At 48.3% G+C, this 21,146-nt stretch overlaps 1 protein-coding gene across 3 annotated transcripts in view; it reads right to left on the reverse strand.

Moving 5' to 3' along the window:
- The window catches only part of caln2 (calneuron 2), a 33,357-nt gene extending 15,864 nt beyond the window's left edge, over positions 1-17,493 (reverse strand). Inside the window, exons 1-4 of one of the 3 annotated variants that reach the window (XM_086177308.1) lie at positions 16,842-17,493; positions 12,892-13,016; positions 3,378-3,521; positions 1,366-1,478 (exon numbers count right to left, since the gene is read on the reverse strand). In XM_086177308.1, the coding sequence (XP_086033434.1) occupies positions 1,366-1,478; positions 3,378-3,521; positions 12,892-13,009 (375 nt within the window). In that variant the 5' untranslated portion in view covers positions 13,010-13,016; positions 16,842-17,493. Of the gene's footprint in view, positions 1-1,365; positions 1,479-3,377; positions 3,522-12,891; positions 13,067-16,841 lie in introns of all 3 variants that reach the window. The other 2 variants (XM_086177307.1, XM_086177309.1) reach the window with 2 other exon arrangements.
- Between the last annotated feature and the right edge of the window lie 3,653 nt (positions 17,494-21,146).

Genomic DNA, 21,146 nt, shown 5'->3' on the forward strand with positions numbered 1-21,146 from the left:
AACTGAGTCATTACAGCCCACCACAGTTTTCCTCCCTCTTTTCCATCTTCAGCTCTCCCCAGACAATGGCCCTATCTCTCTCCTGTGAACTCCGAAACACAGAAACACGTCCGACGTACACACACACACACACACACACACCCACACACACACACGGACGCCGCTCTTCTCTCCCATTCCTGAGAGACACGTCTCCCACCGACAATCGCCCCTTCTTTGGGCCCGTCTCGCTATCTTCGGGAACATTTGAAATCACTCCCGGAGATGCACGTTGTCTTCGACCTTCATGAATTGCAGTCTCTAGCACCCTCTTGTTTCATTTTCCTCATTTCTCTTCCTTCGTGGTCCTCCATTATATCCCTGTATCTTTATGTGGGGCATCTCCTCCGCCAACGCACCGCCTCCCCCCCTTTCACAAAACCCGCACATTGTCCAGCTCACCTCTTTATTCTCTCATCCCTTTTCCCTTTCAGCCCCTCTTGGCTGGCACACTGTTGACTGTCTCGCTCCATCTCTCCTTCACGGGTGCAACGGCTCTCAGGGATTGATGTTTAATGAAGCCTTCGCACGACGTAATCCTCGATGAGGGACGTCTATGTAAATGCGGCCCCGTATTTGTGTGCAACCTGAAACATCCACACCTCCTCGTTTCACTGAGTCACCCTCCGAATGTTTTCCTCGCTCATTCAACTTGCAGCGGGCGGCTTCCGGAGAGTTGTCATCCCGATAAATACTCAAACGCATGCATTGGCACGCACCGCCGTCTCTTTTGTACATAAAACGCGACCAGACTTTGATAGCGGCGTGTTTATGGGCCGGAATGCAACATTTTGGTGAGCGGGCTAAAGCATGTTCAAAAGCATGTAGATGAGCTGGAGCTCTAATCACCGCCGAGCCCGGTGTGGGCACTTGAAAGCGAACGGGCCTGATATCTCCTCTCCCCATACATGGGCACCTCTCTGAAATCTTTATTATGGTAATGTCTGCGCCGCCGCGAATAACAAGCACACGTGCACGCCGAGACATACACAAACTTGCATAGAGGAACACTTAATTCTCAGCAGGCTGCGTTTTCTTCAAGGCTCACAGTCGAAAGCAAGGAGGCTTTTTTTTTTTTTTTTTTCGGTGGGCGGGGTTGTTTCATCCCGGAAAGAACAAGCAGGTAGGGAGCGCATATTTTTGCAATCGTGCCCAAACTGGGGCTGCATGTAAGGACGCAGATTCGCTCCGACTGCAGAAGTAAATAGTCGGAGTTGAGGTCGGGTGAGCGAGAGCGAGCACAAAGGATGGAAGTGATGCGTGATGAGGAGTGACAGTGACGAGAAAACTCTTCGCCAGATGGAAGGAGGCGACTTCATGCCTAACCTGCCAGAAGATGTTGTCGATGGTGTTGCCGAGAAATCCCTCCCGGTTGTCTGACGACAGAAGTTTGGGTCCCAGTATCGTCATGAACTCCTCAAAATCCACCTGGCCGTCACCTGCAGCCACACACACACACACACACACACACACACACACACACAAGGAAACAATCAGACCGGCGAAATGGGGAATCAGAGAAAGGGAAACAGACAGCGAGGCCGGCAGACCGCGGCTGAATCAGGCTTTTTATGCTGAGGTTTATTTGTTTGCCAAAAACGGCAAAGTGCCCCGAGACAGATCAACAGATGGATGTGCCCTCTTCCATAAAGCAACATCCTGCACCATCAGCGCCGACTCACCTTTTCCAGTCGATCGTGCGCATCTGCGCAACTGCATTCTTATCTGTGTTTGCTCAATCTTCTTTTTTTTGATTGCGTTTTTTTCTTTTCATCTCACACTAAGAAAACAAACTATGAAGCGCGCGGCAAAGCTAACTTAACAAAGAGGCCGCCCGTGTTTGCACGGTGTACCACAGCAAAGCAAGCAAGCGGTAATAGACGCTGCACGTGCTCGCAGAAGTTTGCCCCATAAACCGCGTTACTGGGACTCATTATGCTATACGTCGACAATATTCCTCATTTCACAGCACTACCCGTACTTCTGGGCTTTTTAATTATTTCCTCGGCGTATTAGCAGATGTAGCGGGGAGTCTTTGCGAGTGTCTCGTTTTAGTCGGATGACACCGAGTCTCGGAGTCTGTAATTTCTAAGAGCTATGTAATTTGGCGTTAATTAAAGTGGGTATAGAGACAGCTTAAACTATACGTGCAATTAATGACTCCCGTTGCTTTGCTTTTACGAGGTGCAGAGCCGATGTTAAATATTTCTCCGGGTCAGCTTGCACCTCAAGTGGGGGGAATTACATTTTTCGATACAGCGAGTTCACGCCGAATCACAGAGCTCTGTTTTTTGCCACGGAAAACATGACGAGGGAATTATGCCAAATTAAGCGGTACCACGAATTACAGCATAAGTTTGCCGTTCCAAAAAAACAGACGGCAGTTTCTCTAACAGTACAGCTTTGGATTAACATATTACATGTTAAATGTTAAGCCTACTTTGTCTAAAACCTGAGGGAGGGATAAGAAAATATTACCAGAGATCAGCGGATTAAATTTTCTTAAGGAGGGCTTTCATGACATTAAATTAATCGTCTGAAACGCTTGCGCAGGCTCTGAGAAACCTGACAATAATTGAGGATTTTTTTTTTTTTTGTTCCAAAGCAAGTGTGCCAGGTTGCGCCTTATTAGCAACGCCACGGACACGACATAAAGCCAGACATGGGCATGTTCTCTTCCCCGAGCGAACGGAAACACGGCTCTCGGAGAGACCTTTGCTATTTACCAGGATCCACGGAATCGAGACCGGCCCACCAGAATCTGTTTAAAAACCTTGTTTGTGATGCTGGGACCGTCTCCGAGTAATTGGAGTTCTCTGTGAAGCAAGAGCCGAGGCTGGGTTTAAGGTGTAAGGAGCAGAGAGTCTCTTTTCTCTGAGGAAATTCTATTTTTTGACAATTGACCACCTGCTAGCCTTGGAGGTAGCTGGGCAAAGGACAGTTTGAAGGTTGGTGTAATTCTGAATGCCGTTCAGGCAGAAAGTAATGAAAAACATTAACTTCGGGGGTTTGATGCTATTAAACGAGATTTTTTTTTTATTTGTGTAACAATAAAATCCACATATGGCTGGTTTGTTTTGATGAGAAAATAATAAAAAAAAAAAAGAACATCCTCACAAACTCTCCTGACAATTCATCACTTTAGTTTTTATTTTCTGAGCTTGTTGCTCGTGATCGTTCCCCAGAATGGTACTTACGGTATGCGGCGGTTATTTGAGACAAAAAGCGGAGTGTGGATTTTAACAAAAAAAAAAAAAAAAAAAAAAAAAGAACACAAACACAAACAGATTGTTTGTGTTTGAACTTGAACTCCTGCGCGTCCCTGTGGAGAAACTCACCGTCCATGTCCAGTCTCTGCATGATGATGGCCAGCTCCACTTCACTTGGCATGTAACCCAAGGAGCGCATTGCCATACCCAGCTCCTGTTTGGAGATGAAACCATTCCCATCACGATCCAAAACACGAAACGCCTCACGGATCTCTGCACGGGCAAACAAAGAAAAATCATGTCACAATGCTGTGAACCATCCTGCTGTATTTCTTTTGTTGGGGGTTGAATAAAAGAAGGACACCTTGAAAACACATTGGTCACATTTTGGATGCAGTGCATTTAGATCCTTTTTAAATGATTCCCATGTATTTGCGATGAGATGAGAAGGGCAACGATTATTAGTTACAAACCTTTCGTAAATATATCCAATGGGTTTGAAATATATAAAGCACATTATACATTCGCTCATTTATTATCTGCACCACTCATCCTTGCAGTCAAGGTTGCAGGGGCGTAAGTTTGCATCCCTGCGTTTATTACGCAAGAGGCGGGGTCACCAGTGGTTCACAGGGATGGAAATAGAGACAAGCCACCATTCACTCTCTAATTCACACATTTGGGTGATCTAGGGTCTCCAATGAACCAACATGTATGTTTTTTTTTGGACTGTGGGCCGAAAACAAAGAACCCGGACGAAACTAGTGCGGAACATCTGTTCCTGTTTGAACAGGAGCGGCCGGAATAGAACCAGGGACCTTCTCGCTATGAGGCGGAAGAGCCAACCACTGTGCCGCCCACAGCGCAAAATATATTTTGCAAAAGTTAAAACACAGACTGTTTGTCTGCGGGAGTTCGGGGGTTGACACAGATTGGTGCAAGTTTGGAAACAAACACTATTTGGGGGCTCCTGACAGTAAACTGAAGAATCATTATCACTTTGTATCTGTGTCTGGAGTAGTGCCTCTGGTGTGAGTAAACAATATACCGCTCACTCACATTGTCCTTATCATTAAATACGACAGGAGAAAAAATTCAGTATGGGATTATTAATTCAGAGTCAATTCCCCAACAGACATCACTTGCAAACCAATTTTTAGCATCCAACCCACCAGTGGCTCCATCTGTTGTTGAACTGTCCTGTCAAAAGCACCTGGGCTGCTAGCATTTCTGTTGATACGACATGCAAAATATGCTAACGGTTGCATTTTAGCAGTAACTCCACTGCGGCTTCCACTTTATACCAATTAGGTCAGTCAGTTTTTTTTTTTTTTTTTTTTTTGTCATCTCTCGTTTTACATCCCGCTGTAGCTGTAGTTTGGCTGCAGCTTGCACCGTGTACTGATTCAGTCAGTCCTTCTGTAAACTCTCTGTTTATTGGCTCGAGGCAGGAACCGAGGATTTGCATTTTGGTCTGAATTTAATTCGTCATTTTTGGGGTCTGTGGATGTAACCGACCGCATGAGATGTGACTTTCGCCTGATACATCACCGGTTCATTTATGATGCTTTCTCTCGTGGATTAGCCACTGTGTGGCTGTTGTTGCTAAGCGCAGCCGTCACGTTATCCTTTGCCTATGCAGGTTTATTCCGGTGAGACGCGAATCACTGTCAAAGCCCTGAAAACTCTTGTGCAAGTGGAGCATAGAACTAAACGTATAAATATAAGAACTACCACAAGCCACGGCCAAAAGACGACTCCACTTTCTGAGTGAGCGCCCTGAACAGGAGCCCATTTGGATTTAAGACAGAGAAACAGCTTGTCCTGAATGGAGCTCGGATATACAGAGGCACGATAGAGGAAATCAAATTTGAGTGGCATTGCAAGCGAGTAAGGCCATAAATCCAGTGTTTGGGAGCTCAGAGAACAACAAGAATTAGTGAAAAGGAGTATTTAATGGTGCCTTTAAGTACTTTGCTCCTAAAAAGATGTTTCTGAATGCAGAATATGAAATCTCAACTAACTCTTGACCCCCATGTGTCGTCTCTGAGCTGGTCTTCCTCCTGCTGATCCTCCTCCTCCCTAGTCTTTAAACAATCTTTTGCAGGCCACTTAGTTTCCACGGTCTAAGGGGATCGAAACCTTTTTACCTCCCGTCTCCAACTTTCAGCGAGTGACTCGGAAAAAGCGTTAAAAAACCTCGAGGTGTTCCCTTGAGGCGGAACGGGGAGAGACTGATAAGCCTTGCCACGGGCCGGGTGTGTGTCCTGTCCTTCACGAACACTGCAGCTGACCGTTCCCAGCTGTCGCGTCAGGAAATGAATGCGCAACCTTTTCTGGACGCAAAAGGCATTAAAACAGCGCTTTGTGCTCTGAATCGGTTCGGCAGCCTCCAAAATGAGGTAGATCTCCGGTTCGATTCCCGGCTCCTCCTCGCCTGCCGTGGCGTTGCTGAGCGAGACACCGAGCCCCTGACTGCTGTTCAGTAGCTGCCTTCTGCTCATGGTGCATCCATAATGGGTTAAATGCTGCGGTCAAATTTTACTGATGTTGCGCTCTGTGTATAACTGAATGTGACAATAAAGGTCTCTCTCTCTCGCACTTCTTCTTGGAGTGCGGGTCGGGGGGTTCTGCTTCACGCCTAAGCAACATCCAGTGCAGTCACATCTTCCCCGAGAACTGTCTGTCAGGCTAAGGATGATGCAACTCGCTTTTTAAGAGTTTTGTATGATCAAAGTGGTCGTGGAATGCTAAGGGTCAAGGCCCAATGACAGATGCAGTAATTTATTGCTGTGGCGACTGCAGTCTGGAGAAGATTAGATTTGCATGAGATTAGATACAACTTGATTGTCATTGCACGTGTACAAGTGCAGGGCAATGACATACAGTTTAGCATCCAACCAGAAGTGCAAAAAACCAGCAGGTGCAACGGAGTTAGTCAATGCTGGGCGTGATAGGAGGTAGCTAGAACTGGCCTCTAGCTAGACTACCGTGTGATACATGAAGTCTGGACGTGAGGTTTCCAGTCAACCTCAACCCCTACAGCTGTTAACCGTTAGCTTACTAATGCTATGGATCTGTTAAGGATGATAAGAAACAGCCAGATTGCTGAACTCTTGAATATCCGGGCCTTTACTCAGATGCCGTGCGTGCCGACAGCCATACGAGTCGCACCATATGGATTGTGAGCATCAACTTGATGGCAAACAGCAGTTAGGACCGTAAGCGCCTCCAGACAACTGATTTACACCTGCTTCTTGGAAAGTACACAAAACCACGCGTCAAAGAATGAGACTTCAGCTTTGCCTCCGGATTTAAAGTCCACACATAAAACAACGGAAAAAAACAGCTTGCTCCGAGGCATCACAGCATACATGGAAACAAAATATGTGGTCTCTCACATTACCGAGTTTTCTAACTCATTTGCAAGAATACATCAGCTTTTCTGGTAACTTCAGGTAAGCCAACTTCTTTTTCTTGTCGCTGAGCAGACTATATTAGCTGCATCGAACCTGGCGCCTATTGGCTTCACAACTCAACTCCTTGACGTCGACCAACAGCGGCCGAACCTTCATTCACCGCTATCTGACCTGTGCAAAGAAGGGAGCAATCTAGAAGTGGATATTTCTCCGCTGCAACTCTGGCAGCTTTTCTCGATGACTTGACACGGTCGTCTAAAGAGACCGGCTTTGTCGTTCACCCCTCAAACTTCCTCACGCGGAGTTCAAGCATATGCTTCCGCGGTGACGTCGCCACGTGCTAAAGGTTGTTCCAAAGTCAGGGACCTGACACTTATTCATGCTCGGCAGTCTGTCACAGGTCCTTTCTTCAGGATCCGCTGGACATGGTCTGCACTCAGCAAATTAAAGATGATGTCAATGGAGTGCTCTTGGAGGCCAAGCAGCAAAACCAGCGGTGTGTGTGTGCGTGTGTGTGTGGGGGGCGGGGGGAGGGATTTCCTCCTTTGTCTCCTCCACCTGAGGAGGCTCCAACCTGAGATGGGCTTTTGCTAAAGTTCTCAGTGCGGGAAGGTGTTGTTGTTGTTGTTGTGCTCAATCCTGTCGACTTCCACTCACCGTCTACCCTTGAAGATGGTGTGCAGCTTTATCGTCTCGTTATCTTTCGGTCAACTTCAGAAATCACTAACCCCATGGTGTCGATAGAACTCTCCAAGCTGGATTAAAGGTCACTGGGGTTTCTCGCCTGGCAGTCATGACTCAAGCCAGGAAGGAGGAGGGGCTTTCTGTATCTCCGCTGTTGATATATACGCCAAACCAAAACTAAAAAAATAGCAATCTAATGAGGTTGCCTGTGCATCTTGGCAAGGATGGAGATTTTTGCACAGTGAATATAAGATGGGGAGTTTCCTGAATCACCTGACTAACATGGAGTGTATTTTCTTTGCAGTGCTGATCACTTGCTTAATAACAGCAGAGTTCAATTAATGTGTAATGGAGGCGTGTTTTTTTTTTCCCTACCACAATGACTTCAGGTTTCTTCTCACACAATTGGAACGAAATCATTTTATTGTTGTTTGAACCTACTAACAAATCTCCAAACCAAACATCTGGTTTGGCTCCAAGAGGACAAAACCGAACTTTACTTCCAATGTTCCTGCGAATCTCACTCGTCTCAAATTTTTCGTCTCCGTTTCTTGTACGGAGTAAAGAAAATCCAGGCAGCCCTTCACTGCCAGGGCTCGAGATATTGCAAGTGAAAAAAAAAAAAATTGATCTTTAACAAAAAAATGCATACTTTGAGATTATTTAAAAAGGGAAGCGATACATCCTGGGCCGTAGTTATACCTCAAGGATGCATGTAATTCCCTCTCAAATGAAAGCATAACAAATGTTTTTAAAAGGTGACTCCGCAGCGTTTCTTATTAACGATTCATCAAATGTAGACTTTACAGAAACCTTCGGCTCATGAAACGCTGCGGTGTTACAGCTTTCGGCTTCGCCGTTTGACTCATCGTTTTACAGCGGGGATTTTACTGCAACACTTTAGACGTCTTCGTTCACAAACAAAGCTTTAAAAACTACTCGTGTGAAATCGGCAAAGAACAGAAAGACGGTTTTCTGGTGTATATAGATTAGTGCCTAGAAACTAAAGAGATATTTTGTCAGGTAGGTAGAAACACCCTGTTAGATGAATTTGGTCTTCTTACTCGGCTTGCCAACACAGCTGCCAAAAGCGAAATTCATTTGTAATAAGTTCATTTTAGTCATTAAGAAAGGAGTTTTTATTCTTGTCGAAATCTTCTTGTCATGGCAACTGGACTTGAATTTTTTCACCCGAAGACGTTTCACCCCTCACCCGAGAGGCTTCTTCACTTCTAATGTTCTAATTCAGTTCTAATTAGAAATGAATTTCTTAAAGTGAAGAAATTCAAGTCCAGTTGCCACGTCAAGAGTTCACCATGACCTGGATGACTGAGAACCTCCACAAACACGAGGAGTTGTTATGTTAATAGCCAAAATAGAAATTAAAATACTTGGCAACAGAATTTCAGCATTGGCATTTGAATCATTTAACAAAGCCGCACACACAAATGTATTTATTTTCTGCGCTGAGAGAAGTTGTTCGGGCGCGAGGTTACGTTTCAGTAGATGGCGTTTTATGAATGTCACGCTCGCGGCTCTGCTTCCTCCCACAAGTTCAAGTCGCCTTCCAAAACACCAGCAACTGCAATACTAATTTCTCAAAAAGATTTTTTTTTTTTTTTTTTGTGTGTATGTGTGTGTGGAAATGATGAGTCCTCTTTGGCTTAATGAAGGTGCCAGATCTGAAACACTCACATGAATCAGTTTTTAATGCTGTGAACAAACATCGACTAAGCTGAGAAATAATATAGTTGTAAAAACCCAGGAACTTCTCTTGTCTGTTTCGAACGCTTCTTAATAAATGGCGTATAAAAAAACGGTACCCGTGTTAATTGCAGATTTTTTTTTTTCCAGCACTGGAAGTGCTATAGCTTTTCTTTCAGTGTTTTCAAGGTTGGGGTGACCCTCCCCTCCCCCGTTTCCCTTCCTTTAACTCTGCTAGCCACTGTTACCTCTTTTGACACTTATTATATCTTACAAATTCAGACGGGGAAGCCCCGACCCCCTTCGTACAGCACAATCCCCACCAGCGTAGCCAGGAGCCATTCCAACAATATCTTCTCCCACTGAACTCTTTCATCTAATTTAAAACGATAAAAGAAAAACACACACCGACACACACACACGCACACATACAGCTCAAGAGGAATCTATCTTCTCATGCAGCTGAATTTCTGAAACCACAGAGGACAGTCTTACAAAATCCCCTGGTCGATCTCAGGTCAGCTAATTACTGTCTAATCATCGGGCACCATCAGAGTGGATGTAGGAACGAGTGAGGGTGGAGTTTGGCGGGGTGCGAGCCGGGGGCGGGCAGGGGAGGATCAAATTAATCAACATTATAAAGGCCGCCGAGACAGGAGGGACGGCGCGAGTCTTTATTCAGTGTCTTCCCGCGGACGTGAAATTGTGTTCTCTTGATGGCGATACCTCACAGGTGTCATTTCGGCGGGACCCCCGGCCAGACGCTCGCGGGCGAAACGCGATTGAGAAGACGAATAACCCGCCGCGCGGAGCGAAAGTAAACCGTGACTTCCCCCAAGACTAATCCTTTCCTTAATTTGAGCGATGCATTTTGCATGAACTTCGTCTTTTTCAATCTCTCTCGGGCCTCTTGTCATTAATATTTTCTCCCTGACACACCGCTCCATCCTTCCTCTGTGTAAAAGTCAGTTTCAGATCTGTCTCGCTCCCGTCTTTGCTCCGTCAGCCGCATTAGAGCCGAGGTTCAGTCGCAGTCCCCATCTAAGCCTTTAAATATCTCCCACGGCTGATAACTAGACTTGAGCACCGTGCCGCCGTTTCCCTTTTCTCACCGCTAAATAAAGCCAGTATCAGAAGCAAAGGATTGGGGACTGCGGGTGAATGTGCAGTCTTCCCAAAGCAAAGGGAGATATATTTGTATGCAGCTCCACGGCAAAGAGTGCATTTTCAGTGGGGTACAAATGCACCGCTCCCTTATGGATCACTGTGTAATGCCTGCGTGCGCGCCTGCGTGCGTGAATGTGCAGCCTGTATGCTGTTTTGTGTTCCGAGGCCCCCCCGGGAGGACGGTGCATGTTCTTACCGTGATTGATGAAGAGCCTTAAACCGGGGAAGAGAAAAACGGTGATCTGACATGGGGGTGATTAACTAGCCTTCTATCTACGGCAACAGATGATCCTGGAAGAACCTTCAGCGTCTCTCTGAAGCGGGATTTGGACTTTTCAGATGCTGGCAGCGAAATACCAAGAATGTTTCGTCCACGCCGAGCGATCCCCGTTGGTCGCTTCGGATACGGGTTGAGATATTGCCTTATCATAACGTCTGGAGTCCCGCCGTCCAGATTCAATTTATGTAAGGGCTTTCCATAGGTCCGGACCGCTCTACCCTTCACGGCGTCCTTGACAAACAAAAACACGGAGGCGTAACGGCGGCATGTTGATGAGACATTTCACTTACTGTCTGAGCTGTGCTCTGCTACCGCGAGCGTTTCAGTGGACCGGGTTGAGTCAAGTTTTGCATGAGGGACATTGGATTAAAAGATTTATGCTACAAAGTGCTTCATACCAAAGCTCATTCGCACAGACAACAATAGGCCACATGCATAAACGCAAACAAACAGCCTCGGTTAGAAAACGCACACTCGCTCTCTTCCTCCTCACTCAGCGACGGGATTAGCCCCCGCCGCCACCGCCATGGCAACCCGTGTCGGAGAAATATGAACTTTGTGAATGGAAAATGATTTGTTTATACACGGAGCGCGCGAGAGATTATGTCAGATAATCTGGAATATATGGTGTTTATTGGGATCGCTCAGCATGCGCTGTCATTAAAACTCCGACTGATAGTCGCGCAGGCTGAGAGGAAGCTGCCAGTCTTTCCAAATAAACTAATGCATTATTCAAAGGTATTACTGTATAAATGTGTTCACTTCGAGATTTGGCGAAATACTTCTCTACGTCAAGTCTTTAAGGGAACAATCCGACTCCTGAATTCCGATATCTAAACAGTCGGCGCGGCGAGATTTGTCCGACGCCGTCGTCCGAAGCCCGAAATGAAACGAAGAGGTTTCAAAAGGACAACTAAAGAATTGTGAAAGCTTTTGCTGAGAAGTAAAAATGGGGAACTTGGTGAAAAGAGTGTTGCATACTCCAAAGTCCATGTCCACAAGTAAATAATAAGTAATTCGATTCAGGGGCTTTGGATTTTCCTGGAAGGAACATCAAAAAATTTTAGAAGTTTAAAAAAAAAAAAAGGGGATATACTGCTTTATTAGTCATATTTTACATTAGTTCTCTGCGTCACAGCAAGAAGGTCCCCGGTTCAATTCCTACAGGGGAGCCTCTCTGTGCAGAGTCTGCATGAGTTTCTGTTAGTGCCATTTTCCATTTTTTGTAATTTTGTCTCAGATTTGGATATAATATTATTGCATTATATTTTGGTGATTGTTGATTATAGCATAATTATTAATAATTACTTTACTGTATTTAATTTTGCTTTTTTGTTGAGTACATGCTTATTCATGGCATATGTATTTATGTTTATGTTAACCAAATAAGGTTCGGAGCGGGCGCTGAGCTATGACGTGATCAGTTCAAATGTGTAAAAAGGTAAAACTGTTGGATACCGTGTGATTCAGTAAAAGACGGAGCGAACACACTGTTTTCTACCGTCGTCAACAGTAAACACGTGTAGAGACTCGTTCTTTCCGTCTAAGAGTGGTTAAATGAGTGAATACTTTGGCAAATACGTAGAAGGAACTTTAGCCACTATAGTTTCCTCCCACTGTCCATAAACACCAGGTTCGGTGGAGACCAGAAATGGCCCGGATGTGAACGAGAAGGTGAATGGTCGCAGGCCTCTAGATGACAAGCGAGCGAACGGTTGCACGTCTCTATATGCGGCTCGGTTGGCGCCCGGTTGTGGATGAAGCTCGCCTCTCGGCTAATGACGGCCGGGATGGGCTCCGGCGCCGCTGCAACCCCGAGTGCAGGATAAGCGGGAGAGCTAATGAACGAATGAGTTCTTGAAGTCACACAATGAAAGGACTCTACTTTTACGCAAGAAGAGAGGATAAAGATGGTGTCGGAACACATATTTGACCCTGTCTCGTCGCTGTTTAAAAATCTTGAAGGATACAATACAATAAATCGCCATTTCATTTCCTCTTCCTTTAAATCATGGAGCTGCACGTCTACAGACGAGCCCGAGTGTCTCTATTATCGACGTTTGCGCGGGACAATTACAACATGTAAATGAGGACCCGGTCCTTCCTGTCCCACCCCCCAAATCGATACATTTACGTCTTTTGTGAAATGTTTGTTCATTTCAACCTCGTCTTTCTCTCTCTCTCTCTCAAGCCTCCATTCACAGCAGATCATTAGAATTGATTATATTCCTCAGGCAGCGGGACGGGAGGAAGCGCCGCCGCATGCTGTCATGAAGTGGCAATACTTGCGCGGTGAAACCATAATTGCAGGTGCCTGGAAGTCTACCTCACACACACCTACACGTAGCTCCACCCACCGCCACCCAACACGCTCCCCCAGCACACTCACCTCCCAGCTCCTCCGTGGAAATACTGGTGAGCTGGAAGGCCTCGCTGCCCTCCGTCAGGGAGCTGCTTAGATAGTTGTCTGGATAGAGCAGGCCCGCCCGCACATGGTGGAATGGCATCTTCTCCCTGCTGAGCACACACACACACACGCAGACACGCAAGCGCACGGAAACGCACTCACGCATGCGTGCACACAGACACATACATGCAATCTAAGTAACTTAATGTGTGTGTGAGTGCAAAAAAAAAAAAAAAAAAAAAAAAGCGGGGGGTGCTTGTGTATTCCAACTCTGTCTACCAGCACGGTCATGAGCCCGTTTTAGAAACACAAGCTCTTGTGAAGGGGAAGCGTTGCCTCCCCTTCCTCCCTCACCCCCCCCCCGCACACAGAAACTGCTGTCTCCTTGTGGAAGAATCACAGTGACAAATTATGTAATCACATTATAATTCAATGCGGCCACAAAAAAAAAAAAAAAAAACAGGAAAAAAAAATCCTCTCTTATTGTTCTGATAAATATCAGCACAATCCGTATTATCCTCCAGTCGTTCACCCGTCGTTCTTCTTCTCCCGCTCCCTCTTTGTTCCATCTCCGAGGTCCACAAAGGAGAGGCGGTAAGTCCCGTTTACATGCCAGCGTTTCTTCTGACCCCCCCCCTCCCTCGACCGCCCGCCGCCCCCCCCCCGACGTCCTGCGAGAGGTCGGAGCGATGCTCGGGATGTTCCCGGGAGGGGGGGGTTTGGGTTTTCCCGGCGGTAACGTGTTGGCATTCCGGCACTATGCTTCATTTGGAGGTCCTGCTAGAGAGAACGCAGGAACCCAGACGAGGTTATTGGGGGACAGACAGAAAAACCGGGGAGGAGGGAGTCGGCGGCCCGGGTGGAGTTAGTGTGAGCTGCCAGACGCCGCAGATAAAGGCCCCGGAGTGGGGCTGCTTCTCCTCTTCTATTCTTTCTTCCCCTCCTTTTCTGTCTCCGTTCAAATCCATCCTTTCTTCTCATCCCCCTCTCATATTCACACCCCCTTCTCCTCTCCTCCACTCCTCTTTCTTCCCCTCCTCTTACTGTCCCCCTTTCATCCCCCTTTCTCCTCTCCAATCCCCTCCTCATCCTTCTGCTCTCCTCGTCCTCTCACCCTCCGTTCCTCTTTCTTCTCCTCTCCTCTCCCCCACTTCTCCTCTGTAATTCAATCATTTCAGACCTTAATCCTTTGTATATCTCAGAATCAAAGTCAACAGAGGAAAAGGACGTGGGTGGTGGTAGAAGAGGGGAGGGGGCGATGGGGGTCGGCGGGGGCGCCGAACCAAAGGCGCCGTTAAAGGTTAAGAGCCCGGGGATGCGGGGAAGTCATCTTGAGCGAGCGCCCGGTGTGAAGACGGCGGCGGCTTCGCGAGACAAGAGATCGAAAGGAGAGGCGACGCGTCGGTCCGTCCGATTCCCGGTCCCGCACCCGTCCCACCTGTGCGTTAAAGGTACTCAGGTCGCCATGGCAACACTCATCGGCTCTGCGGACATTCGTCCCCGGCTAACGGGACGCGAACCCGCCGAGGCGCGTTTCAGTCCCGCTTTCCATCCCGCCTTTCGGCCTGGAAGGGAATAGCGGACGTTAACGTCCCTGATGAAATTCAACTGAAGATGTGTGAATTAATGTCTGAGTCAGAGGAGACGGCTGGCAAACACGTAACATGCATCTCTCCGATGGCGTCGGGTGTTTAAATACGCCACGGAGCATTGTGGGAGACGCATTTGTGTTTCCTCGCTGTGAAACATTTGGCTTTCTGGCGGCCGCGTGCATCCAGACATACGGTTGGCCAATGTGTTGCTAGGTTGCGCGCGGATACTGTGGATTCTTTTTTTTTTTTTTTTCTTTAAGATCATTTCCACCAAACGAGACGGTGTCGTCGATCTGTTTTACACTCAAAAAGGTGAAAGAACCCATTAGTGCACAAATAGAGGAAAGTAAAGGTGAAATCCTTCAACTCCCAGAATCCAAAACACCTCAGTAATTATTTCGGCGCTGCGGAGATGAAGAGGAAACATGAGCCGATATCGATATTAGAATGTATTTTTACAGTCCATCTGCTCTCACAATTGTTCCCCTGACGAAAACGCCCACTCGCTCGCGGGCAAAGCGGCAGGAAATACACAAACACGCATCAAACTTAGCGGTGGATTCTTCCTCCAGTTTTTTTTTTTTTTTTTTTTACCTCCGTCTCCCTGTTTCTCCGCCAGCATATATTTTTGGATTGTGGTTTCTCGGCTTAGGAAATCGCAGACCGTCGCCGCGGAGACGTACGCGAGAGGCGACGGGGACGAGCCTCCGTCTGACGAGCCTTATTGGCTCGACCGGGCGCAAACGGATAGACGGAGCCGCGGCGAGCAGGTGGGCGGATATGAGGAGCCGACGGATCGACCCGCGGCCTTTGACCCGTGGGGTCAATCTGCACCCGAAGGATCCGGGTCTCTGTGTCTGCAGCGAGGGGGGGATCGGGATGGGTTTGAGCTCGCGGGGTTGCCGAGGGGAACGACGGATCCCGAGCCCGAAGCTGGGAAAAGCGTAGAGAGGAGAATCGTGTTTTTTGGTTGTTTTTTTTCCCCCCTTAACCTTACTCAACACGCAACGGAGACAAATGCATTGGAGAGAGGGAGAGAGAGGGGGGGGGGGTCACCGCCATGTTTGTCCCCAAAACATCACGCACGGACCAGAACCTTGCCGACGCGGAGATGGCGGTTGTTCAAAACTCGTAAAACCCCCGGTGCGCCGCGTTATCCCGGGATCCGCTCTTTGATAAGGTGGCAGGCGTTTAGGAAAATCAACCGTTTGTCGGTGATCCCTTCATGTCTCCCGCAGTTTTGGAGGGAAACGTTCCTGCCATCTGCCAGGAATAATGAGGAACCGCAGACCATCATTTGAAGCAGCGCTGTTGGATGATTGCCGCTCTGTGATTTGTCAAAGGTGTCTTAAAGAACAAGCCAAATAATGAAAATAAGGGGTGGACCGTTTAGAACATCAGAGAAGCACATGGGTTTCCTCTACAGGCGACGATGAAATGGCTTTCTATTGGATTTCAGGCTAAACCAATTTGATAGCAAACGTCTCCCGCGTCCGATTCGTGTCACCTGACTCCCCATAAAGTCACCTTGGGCAAAGACAGACGCCGGCCGTCGTTTCCCGAACGGAGGCGTCGGACGCGTCGCCTCTAGAGGTCAACCCGGGTCGTCCGGACGGCCTCCGCGGGTCACGACGCCCCTGGAGACGCCGACACGGGTGCGAATCCTCCGCCTCCGCTGGAAGATGACACTTGTCACTGCCGGAGGACGGACGGACGGACGGACGGGGCGGGAGGCGCGTTTATCTGCGGCGGATGGAGCGCAGCTGGACTCTCGGAGCCGCACGTCGGCCTCCACTTCGAAAAAAAAAAAAAAACACCCAAAGACGCCGATGTGGTGCCACCCGCCCCTGCACTCCCTCGTAGAATGCAGTTAGAGCGAATCCCCGGTCCTGGCTCGTCTCCCGGGTGCATCCATGATGGATGCCGGGTCACATCTGGCCATCACGCTTTACGACCGGAGAGTTTAGAGCGTCTGACCTGAAAGGGGGGGGATTCATCAAACCGCAGCCGGTCTCCATCACAGGCAACATCCGAGGGGGAGCTGGGGAGGGGGGGGCCGGGGCTGATGAAGCCATAAAGGGTTATTACACTGTGAGCGGTGGTAATAACACTGTAATAAGGCGACACTGATGGCTTTTGCGTGTGACCCATTATCACCTAATCGCGCCGATCGAAACCGCGCACGGAAACGCACTGTTTCAGTCGATGACTGTAAATGGGCGTCATTAACACACGCACCCGCCCTTGCATTTCTTACAACAGGTGCAAAAACAAAAACAACAACAAAAAAAAAAAAAAAAACACCCGCTCTGCGGTCCGTCCGCGGGTGGGTTCGCCTACCTGCCGGTGAAGCGTCTCACCGCCGCCACGGCGCGGGGTTCGGCACGGCTCGGTGGGAGCACCGCTGGCGGAGACGGAGAGGGTGTTTCCCCAAGCGCCGGGGTGCGTTCAGGCTCTTTGCATCCGCGCAGCGCCCTGGAGGAGTCCGACCGGCGGCCGGGGACGGACTCATTCAGTCCGCGGGGTCGCAGCGGCCCCGGGGGTTCGCCGGCGGCGGGGGCGCCGCGCACTTTGCGGGTAGTTTGTCCGTTTCCCCCACCCCAGAAAAAAAGGAAAAAAAAAAAAAAAAAAAAAGGATGATGACAACCCCCCCCCTTTTCCACCCCCACCCACCCACCCCCAAACACACACACCAGCCTCCTCAGCTGAAGCCCGAACCCACGTACGGCCTCCCGCCCGTGTCCATGCCACTCCGTGGACCGGGAGCGCAGAGGCGGATCCTCCGCGCCGTCCAGCCGCCCACGCCGGGGTGCGGGAGGGGGTTCCGGGGGGGTCCGGGGACCGAGCGGCGGTAAAGACGCGGTAACGGAAGGCGTTTGGGGGGCGGGAGCCCCTCCGGTGCGGTCGGTCCACGCTGCTCCCGGTGGCGCGGTCGTCCGGTTCCGGTAGTCCACGTGTGGGTGCCCGCGGCGGCGGAGGCGCGGCAGGCTGACTGGAGGTGAGCGGAAAATGCGCGACGACTGGAGGGTGGGTGGGAGGGCTGAGTGGGTGGGTGGGTGGGTGGGGGGGTGAGAGAGAGAGAGAGTGAGAGAGAGTGAGAGAGAGTGGGTGAGGGAGGGGCGTGGGTGGGTGGGGGTTGCAAGGTGCGAGCAATTAAGGTTTCAGTGGATCAGCAGCTGCAGGATCGCCCGGGGTGTGTATGTGTGTGTGTGTGTGTGTGTGTGTGTGTGTTTTCATTTACCACGTCTTCACAGCTTTAAGAGTAATTGATGACCAATTATGGCTCTTAGGAAGTGACATCAGACGCGGTACTTAAATGATGCAGTAACACCCCACAGCCAGCCCACACCCGCAGCCTCATCTTCCCATCAACTAAATGTGATGTTTTCTTTTTTTTTCCCTAGTTTTCTCCACTGGGCTCCACCTGTCACCCCCCAGCCCCATCCAGTAGCAGCGGTCTGCGTGTGTTGGAGCCCCCCCACCTCCACCTCCACCTCCACCCCCACATCCCCGCCAAAGGAGAAAAAAATCGGATAATAAGAAAAATAAAGAAGTGATCCGGTGATGTTACAATTAAACTTGTCTGCGACTTCCACTAGAGATCCAGAGTGGTGCACTTAAAAATCACTTTCTTTCTCTTCCTCCTCTCCTTCCGTCCTACCAACCACCTTTCCTTCCATCCAATTTCCTCCTTTTCCATTTCCTTATTTTCTTCCCTCCATTTCTTCCCACCTTCTTTCCACCTGTACGTCAGTCCTTCTTCCTTCCTTTTTTCATCTTTCCTGCTTTTCATTAGTACCTTTCTTTCCACCCTCCCTTCTCCCCCGCCTTACTTCCTTCTCCCTCCATTCCTTCATCCTTTACTTCCTACCTCCCCTCATTCATTGCTTCTGTCCTTCCTTCCTACCTTCTTTGCACCATTACTTCCATCCTCCCTCCTTCCTTCCTTACTCCCTTCCCTCCTTCCTTCCTTCATCCTTTACTTCCTACCTGCCTTCCTACCTTCTTCGCACATTACTTCCACCCTCCCTCCCATCCTTCCCTACTTCCTTCCCCCCTCCCTTCCATCATCTTTTCCTTCCTTCCTTCCTTCCTTCCTTCCTTCCTTACTCCCTTCCCTCCTTCCTTCCTTCATCCTTTACTTCCTACCTTCTTCGCACCATTACTTCCACCCTCCCTCCCATCCTTCCCTACTTCCTTCCCCCCTCCCTTCCATCATCTTTTCCTTCCTTCCTTCCTTCCTTCCTTCCTTCCTTCCTTCCTTCCTTCCTTCCTTTCTTTCTTCTGCCATGCACCCCGTGCCTGCTGGAGTGTGTGAACCCCGAAGCGGGACAAATAGTGAGTGATGTGCTTCCTGTCGATGTGTCCACACTACTTATCATCAGTTAGCCATGAAGAATCAAACCGCCTCAAACTTTGTTTGACCAAGTATTTTTCTTGCCCTGACATTAAGCTCCTACATATAGAACTTTAATTTCCTTAATATACAATGATAATGTGAAAGAGGTTTATTAAAGCCCTATTTCACCGTAATAACCTAAATAGCTTTTATGACCACTTTCTGTCTGTCTGGGCACCAGGGAGCTCCCTTTATTAGTTGATAAGTTTCCTTGAAAAATGAGAAGGAGGGTGTTTAACAAATAACCCGACCCAAAGTTAGAACCCTGCCATTATTCTAGTCCGGGATGCACATTAGGAATTCCACGGGAAAGCTTCCACACTTGCTTATTACACATGTTCAGCACCAAGGACAGCGAGCAGATGCTGTTGTTTAGTGGAAATTGTGACAGCGACGACCGGCCCCAGCGAGACTCTTTAACACTCGTGACTTGCGGCTATGTTTTTCTTTCCCCCCCCCCCTAGGAAGATGGAAGCAGCCATTCTGCGGTCTTAGGCGATAATCTATCACGAAAACGGCGAGTCCGATAATTCATTTTTGGATGCGAAGCGCGGCGTTTTGGTGATTCACGTCTCGCCATGACAGGCTTTTGCAGTTGCATTTTCAAAAAAAGAAAGCAAAAAAGAAAAGGAGTTTTACAAAATAAAATGTCATGAGCGCCTCTTTATGTTTCTGTCAATGAAACCTCTCCACGGACTCTAAACACCTGATGTATTTTTAGCATCCTGACATACTGTATTGCGCCCCCCCTGCTGACTGCCTATTGCACTTCACCCCGAGCATTAAATGGATTGTACGCTCCCATTCGGCTCCTGCAAAGTGACCTGAGAGAATTGACAATCGGCAAACCTCGGCCTTCACGAACATAAAGAGAGGCAAGTCGTGGGAGGAAGTCTAACCATCAAATAGAGCCACGGGGACACGCTAGCACGGACTCTGACCTCAAAAACGATCGATACCAAGAGCCGTGACAGCGATACGAAAGTGGCCGCCTTGTTTTCTCTGGGATGTTTGCTATGATAGGCCGTGTGCGGCCTAGCTAATATAAAAAAAAAAAAAAAAAACTTCCTGTGCTTTTAATCACTATGCAAATGAGATCGTCACAACAACACAGCCTAAAGCGCCAGACTCCACACTATGCATTTTTAAATCACATTGTTTACAGTAGAGTATCAAAACAGTAGAGATACAGGAGAAAGGCGAGCGATAAGAGGATTTGCACGTCCCATTATAATTAGTAGCTTACGTTCAGGTCATTATATTCAATAAAACAATATTAAGCGGTTCAATTTTGTTAAAAAGTATGTGGAGGCAGATCAGGAAAAGGGACATGTGGCTCAGACTTGTGACCAGTGACACAGCCGCCTCCCAAAACAAGCTTCATTAATGTGGCAGAATTAAATGCTAGGAGCTGAAAATTCATTTTGTTCACAGATGACGACGTGACGTTCATTTATCCCATGTGTTCCCAAGAAAAGGCCGAATCGCAAAGAGCGGACGCATTTTTCGATTTAGCTCAAAGCCGCCGAGGTCAAAACTTGCTCAAGAAGAAACTTCCAGTCTCCCAGCTGCACAAACTCTACCGATACTTCTTGTGTTTGTCGCGCATATATTTCCGTTATCTGAAGCGGCAACAGGCAGAGAGCAGTCCTGACCCGATCGCGTGCCTCATTTTCGGTTTAAAAGGGAACGAGCCGGAGCCAAACGGTACATGAGAAAGCTGATTATAGTTTCATCTCGCACTGCTGCTGTAAAATACATTCAACATGTCTCCTAATCCAACCCCCTTTTCATTAGCATTTAAATATTGTCATCATCCATTCCACTCCACGTCCCTGCTGTCTTCTCCTGCAATGGGCAACAATAACCTTCCAGTGAGAAAAGAAGAAGGGAAGAAAAAAAAAAAAAAAAAAAAACAGATCCGGCCCTCCACTTTGCACAAAAGGCATTATGGGAAATTACATTTAAAATCCCCGAGCGAGTTCATTCGCATTCAACCCCGGGACTGCGAGGAGAGCGAACCGAAAAAACAAACACCAGAAAAGCGCAATATTATGCATTCAGTCACTGCATGTGCGAACTCGAGTAAGTAAATCATTGCGAAATGAACTGGAGAATAACTTGTATGTTCAAAAAATAAGCGACCGGGAAAAGCCAGACCCGAGGAGCTCTCTATATTATCGATGACTCGGGGGGGTAAAACTTGGGAGTTTGCCCCGGGAAGGTTACATCTGCGACTCTGCATG

Source organism: Fistularia commersonii, chromosome 29 (genome assembly GCF_037954325.1).
Source record: "Fistularia commersonii isolate RoL2024-O1a breed Wild chromosome 29, RoL_Fcom_v1.0, whole genome shotgun sequence".
In the NCBI taxonomy this organism is placed as follows: Eukaryota; Metazoa; Chordata; class Actinopteri; order Syngnathiformes; family Fistulariidae; genus Fistularia; species Fistularia commersonii.